The sequence below is a fragment of the Suncus etruscus genome, chromosome 15 (genome assembly GCF_024139225.1).
Source record: "Suncus etruscus isolate mSunEtr1 chromosome 15, mSunEtr1.pri.cur, whole genome shotgun sequence".
Taxonomy (NCBI): Eukaryota; Metazoa; Chordata; class Mammalia; order Eulipotyphla; family Soricidae; genus Suncus; species Suncus etruscus.
Genome location: NC_064862.1, coordinates 42,139,524 through 42,145,826, shown reverse-complemented (window position 1 = coordinate 42,145,826; position 6,303 = coordinate 42,139,524). Strand labels below are relative to the sequence as shown.

At 56.6% G+C, this 6,303-nt stretch overlaps 1 protein-coding gene across 3 annotated transcripts; it reads right to left on the bottom strand.

Moving 5' to 3' along the window:
• Nucleotides 1-640: 640 nt before the first annotated feature.
• Nucleotides 641-4,483, bottom strand: IRF2BP2 (interferon regulatory factor 2 binding protein 2). Of its 3 annotated transcripts, none has more exons than XM_049788989.1 (3): nt 3,806-4,483; nt 3,379-3,574; nt 641-2,763 (listed from the first exon to the last, which is right to left on the bottom strand). In XM_049788989.1, exons 1-3 carry the CDS (start codon nt 4,481-4,483, stop codon nt 2,048-2,050), a joined length of 1,590 nt encoding a protein of 529 aa, XP_049644946.1. In that variant the 3' UTR covers nt 641-2,047. The 3 variants fall into 3 exon arrangements, with proteins under 3 accessions (XP_049644946.1, XP_049644947.1, XP_049644945.1); XM_049788990.1 differs by having other exon boundaries at nt 641-2,760; XM_049788988.1 differs by having other exon boundaries at nt 3,379-4,483.
• Nucleotides 4,484-6,303: the final 1,820 nt, after the last annotated feature.

Sequence of the window (6,303 nt, the reverse complement as noted above, 5' to 3'; positions counted from 1 at the left end):
AAACATACAGATAGCTACTACAAATTAGGTCAAATGACTGATCAACTTGTAACATGAGGTCAAATTCCAGTTTATAATAAAGTGCCTAGATACACATTTACACAACAGACCATAACAGATGAGTTCTTAACAAACGCTTTTTATGAGCATGTAAAATTGACTGTTTCTGCATGTGTGCATTTACATAAGAGAAACCAGTCTGATCTGAGTCATAGATACTCCAATTTAAAAAAGTGTAACAACAAACTGGTTAATCATGCAAGTCTGTTTGTAATATAACATGACCAGTAACATGAATTGCACAGCATTAATATAGGTGCACTCATTAAAAACACTACGGAAAAAATACTGTATTTGGTGCAGTATCTGATTTTCAAGTGTTAATTACTCAACCATTAAAAATATTTGAGCATATTAAAAAAAAAACTAAAAAGGAATCCAAAGTGGGTTAACAATCTGTTTTCTACTTTAAATGGAAGTTGTGAACAATACACTTGAGTTGTAGAACTTGAAGTCATGATTCAACCTAATTATGGGGCAAAGTTACAAACACCTGAATATAAAAGGATTTAAAAGTGTTCCTGTCCATGTTAAATCAAACCGGCACAAAAGATAAACCAATATCACTGTGAGACAACTATTTCTAATAACCGATGAATTTATTGGTTTAAAAATTATTTTACTGATGCAAAATAGTGATCAAAAGAAATTAGTTTACAAAAGGCTTCTAATAATAGTTTTGAGAGGTGGGGCCTATTATGTAAAACCCTGTCATTTTTACTAGTTAATCATTTTTCCCAGAAAAACAGTATTATTCACTTGGTATTTCAAACACATGTAAGAAGGAAATTACAGTTTTCCTCCACCCCCATCGGGCTGTCACTGATATGCCCATGGGCAGTCCTGGCAGCACCATGCCTTGTTACTGTCATTGTACCATACTGTATTTAGCACTCACTAGAAACAGAATGTAGGTGATAGTATCAACAGCAATAGCACTACAGGTAAGTGATTAAAAAACAAACAAAAAAATCCCCCAAAGACAGAACAGAAATAAAACCAATCCCACAATCTCCAAATTCACCTGGACTGTAACTTCTCTTTTGACTCTTCAAAGGAAAAAACAACAGTTCTAGGATATTTAAAAGGGTGAAGTGGCATTGCAGAGCCCAGCTCTGTTCAAAGATGGCAGTACCATCTTAAACACACCACTACGCATTATCATCACTGCCTTTCTTCACTGAATTGTATATTATGTAACCAACTAGCATGCAGCATTTGTAATCTTTTACAACTGATCACATGAGTAGTGAACAGTGGTCAACTTTCTCCTAAAAAAAAAAAAAAAAAAAAAAAGCCCCTCCCCCCACCACACAATCCTGAAAATCTCAGCAGCAACTCTCAGGCAGTCATCAATAATCCCAGAATTAAACTTGAAAAACAAAACAGACAAAGATTCAAAATCAATTTTCCTATTACTCTAAGAGGACAATGTTTTGGGATCAACTTGGTGATATTCCCTAGTGGCATGCCCACTTCACAACAGTGCCCCTTTCACTCATTTCCTTTCCTTCTTCACCAATTGGCTTCCAGCCTGAGAAAGGAGCCAGCAATAAGGAATAACAGACAGTAAGGCAATCTTACAATGTCAGAAAATGTATTTGGCTTTTTTTTTCTTTTTAAAATAAGTGCATACAAATACAGCTAGAAGCATTTGATTTGCCAAGTGCTCTAAAAAAGCAGCGCAAGTCACAGCCTACATAGAAGGGTAACTGTCACCAGGATAATAAAGCACAAAGATATGCTAATAACATTAACAAAAGAAGAAAATGCCTTTATAAGTACATACCTTTTGTTGTCAAAAAATAGAAACACAATGTATTCAAAAAATCAAAATTATACAGCCATGTTTATGAAGTCTACATTTCCCTTGTCTTGGATATATATATATATATATTTATATATATATATGGAGATATATATATATATATACAATTCAAGCAGTTTTAGTTAAGGGTAACCATTGGGTTTTTCTGAAACCGAAAAGTCACGAGTCTCTCTCTTTTTTCACTTTCACATCTCCAGCAAGGATGGTTGCAATTTCCCCTTGCATAAAGGCCCAAGGGACATTGGAGCCCACCAGAGGGCATTTTTCCCCACTGGGACAATAGACCTCTCCACTAGCTCCCTGCTGTTTGATGCTTTGTCTGGAGCAAGGGAAGCAGAACTTGTGCGAAGGGACAGACGGGCACTGCACAAAGTGGGTGTCCTCCAACCGCTCATGGCAGAGGGTACAGCACAAGGGGGCACTGGCTGCCAGAGAGGAGTCCGGGAGGCTGGCAGGGTGCACCGACTCCAGTCCTCCAGTGCTGCCTGCCCCTTGGCCCCCAACCTCTCTGGGGCCCAGCCGTCTTTGGTTCATAGAGGATGGAGAAGGTGGACTGCTGCTATTCCTCCTGGTAGTGGAGTGAACCTGATTGGCATCTTTCGAGGAATGACTGCCCCCTGCATTGTCTGCGACTAAGATCAGGGCTGCCATGGGAGACTGCCCATTCTGGGCCGCTTCAGGGGGTGTGGTCCGGTTGGAATGAGGTGAGGCAGTGGGTGGTGGTGGAGACACAAAAGAAGATGTAGGTGTAATGGGGATCTTGAGCCCCTCTGTGGATGTGGACAGCCACGGCTGTGTCTCTCCATTGATCTTAGGAGGGGCAACTTCACCTTCAGGTTCTGGTGAAGGCTTCCTTTTCCTCGCTGTTCTTGCTACTGGGGGAGAAGAGAAAGAAGAAAAGGGGGGAAGAGAGAAATAAGTAAATAAACACATTTGAAAACTTGTTTACTAACAACTCATTCAAAAGTCTGCATTCCATAAGCATCCACTGAAAGTCCACGTGCAACTGAACACACTTAAGCCTTATGGGCCCTTTTAAAAACAGTGTGCCGATTTTAAAACAGCACAGAAAGCTGCTGAAAGGGACAGAAATGCCTGTGCATATATACATGTGCAGGCACGTATGCGAGCTGTCCTGTCTGTTCCCATGAATGCCAAAGTCCCTCAACAGGTTAAAAGGTGACTGGTGCCCTCATGCTTCCAAGCAAGAATGTGCTGGGAAAGGAAAACCCTGTGTCAGTGGCGGGCGGATCAGCCTAGTGTGACTCATCTCTGTTATGCTGCTTCAGCACTTGAACACGTTGCCACGGAGCGGTGGTTCCGCCTCGGGCAGATCAGGAAGTGGGGTGTTTGTTGTTTCTGCGCTGGGGTGGGGGGTGGGGGCGGAGTGGGGGGGAAAGGTGAATGGAAAGTGCACCCCACTCCTTCTCCTCGGAGCTGCTCCCCTCCCCCTCTCTCCGCGGCACCCCCTGGCTCCAAGCCGCCCCTACCTGCTTTCGCCCCGTTGGCCCCGTTGGCCTCGAAGCCCAGCAACCTGCCTGCAGCCAGGGCCGGCTCCTTCTTGAACTTGCCGTCGAAGGCGCCCGAGTGGCCGTGCTGGTGCAGCGCCAGCAGCGTGTCCCGCACGGTCTTGGGCCGGTTGACCCAGTCCTGCTCGGCGGGCGGCCCGCGGCCTTTGCCCGCGCCCTCGGCGGCGTTGGCGGCGCCCAGCTCGGAAGCCCCGGGCGCGGCGGCGGCCAGGCTGTCGGCGGGGCCGCGGTGCGACTGCGACGAGGACGACGACAGCGGCGGCTTCTCCTTGGCCGCGGCGTCGCGCGGCTCGTGCTCCCCGGCCGCGCTGCTCGACACGGACGCGGGCCGCTTGTGCGCGCCCAGCTCGGCGGCGGCGGCGGCGGCGCCGGACACCGACACGGACACGGCGGCGGCGGCCAGCGAGGCGGCGCGGCCGGCGAGGCCCAGGGCGGCGGGCAGCGGCGCGGCCGAGCCGTTCATGAGCGGCACCAGGGTGGGCGGCACGGCGTGGGCGCGCCGCGGGTTGGGGCTCTGGCGGTTGAGCTCGGGCGGCTCCTCCAGCTTGGAGAAGCCGTTGGGCACCAGGATGCCGTTCACCGGCGGCGGCTGCGCGCTGGGCGGCAGCCCCAGGGCGGCGGCGGCGGCGCGGCTGCCGGCGAAGTCGGAGCTGAGGCGCGGCGGGCGCTCGGCGGCGGCGGCCAGCGGGTAGCGCTCCAGCGCCTGCGGGGCGCGCGGGCTGGCTTCGGGGCCGCCGTGGGCGAGCTGCTGCTGCTGCTGCTGCTGCTGCTGCTGCTGCTGCTGGAGAAGGTCCTTAGCCGAGAGCGGCGGCGGCGGCTTGGCGGCGGCGGCGGCCACGGCGGGGCCCGGCGGCGAGCGCCCCTCGGCGAAGCAGCCGTGCGCCCGCTTGAGCTGGCGCGCCGTCTCGATGACGAACTCGACGCGGTCGGCGCCCTCGTAGTTGACGCAGCCGCGGCACACGGGCTCGCTGAAGTCCCACAGCATGGCCCAGGGCATGCGCGGCAGGTCGCACAGGTAGCACGACTGGCGCCGGGACGCGGCCGCCACCGCCACCGCCGCCGCCATGGCCGGGGAGCCGGGGCCGCCGCCCCCCGCCGGCGCGGGTGCACACGCGCGCGCCCGCCGCGCCCCGCACGCCCGCGGGCTGTCTCCCACCGGCGGCGGCGGCGGCGGCCAAGCCCGCGCAGGCTCGGCGCCCGCGCAGCGCCCCCGGGGCACGAGGGGCGGCGGGCCGCGCGGGCTGGCGGCGGGCTGCACGAGGCGCGGCAGCACGGCCCTTCGCGCGGCGCGGCGCGACGGGGGCGACGGCGCTGCTGCCGCTGCTGCTGCTGCTGCCGCGGCGGCTTCGGCCGGGGCCGCGGCGGGCCTCCAGACCGGGGCGAACACGGGCCGCGCAGGCGCGGGCGCGGGCGAGCGCAGCAGGTCGCGGCGGTGGCGGTGGCGGCGGCGGGCGGCGCCGAGCGCGGGCCGGCGCGGCAGGCTCAGCCCGAGCGGCGGGGCATGCCGCGCTGAGGCGGCGAACTCGGACGCTCCGGTGATCTCGCTGCCTCTCTCTCAGTCCCGGGCTCTCGGTCGCCGCTCGCTCTTGCAGCGCCCGCGTCCGCGTCCGCGCCCAGCCCGCCTCACAGCCGTCGCTGCCGCCGCTGTGGCTGTCGCTGCTCTTGCCGCCGCGGCCGCTCCACTTCTACAGACTTGATTCTTCGACAGCCGCGCACGGCGCCTGCGCGGCCGGGCCCCCTCCGCCCTCCCCCCACCGCGCGCGCGCCCGCCGCCCCTCCCCCGCGCGCACAAGGAGCGCGGCCGGGACCGCCGGCTCCACAGCGCCGCCTCAGCTCGGCGCCGCCCGCACTGCGCATGCGCCGCCTGCCCGCTCACTCGCCCGCCCGCCCGCCCGGGGCCCCGACGTGCGGGTGTGGGGACGGATGCCCGTGCAGTTAGTGGAGCTTCTCTCAAATATCCAACGGTTCGGTGTGAGGGGAGTTTTGAGTGTTTCTCAACGGGTCCGATGGACTCGTATCGTGGCTCGAGAATAGGGGGAGATCTGTAACCCGAGCGGTGTACACGCGTTTGGGGGTTTGTTTTTCTGGAGCGGAAGGCGCGCCAACGCCACTGAGCCCTAGCCATGTGCTTTCTACGGTTATGTGGGGTAGGGGGGAGGTAGCTGGCACCGTGCATCGCTTCCCCTTAGCGAGGGCTTAACTCCCACACACGCGGGGACCTTGCAGAAAGGAAAGAAAAAAACAGAGGTCTGCAAAAGGCAAAACGAAGGCAGCCAGATTCTAGCAACAACTCGCAGCCCGCCCCGGGGAGCGCAGGTCCCGCAGGCCCCCACGGCTTTTATAGGGCAGCCTGGTGGGCACGTGACGCGGACACGGGTCCTCGTGCGCCGCCGCCGCCGCTGAGTGCGCACGCGCCGCGCGGACGTGACCCAACGCGACAGGCGCCGGCGGCCTCACTGAGGGGGAATGCACTGCTCAGAGATCGGGCTTCTCCAGCCAGCGTGGCTGCGTCACCACCACGCAGGCTCCGCCCCCGTCACGGCGAGGCTCCGCCCCCCGAGGCCAAATTTGGAGTTGAGCCGGCGCGTAGTCTACGGGCCGACTCCAGAGATTTGCGGGCTACGTTCTGCAGCGGCTGTTTTGGGAACTTGCTTGCTTGCAACCAGAATTTTAGGGGGTGAAAGCAGACCAGGCAGGGGAGCAATCCTCTAGCCACCTCATAAGGCTTGCTTGCTGCCTTGGGTCACTGCTGGCAGCCAGAGACACTTGATTCTGCCCCTGCTGAATTGAACTTCTCTTTGAGTTTCACACTTTTATCGGGAGGAGGAGCTGGTGCATGCTCGGGTAAATCACTCTTGGCCGGGCCTTAGCAGTCATGACTAATAG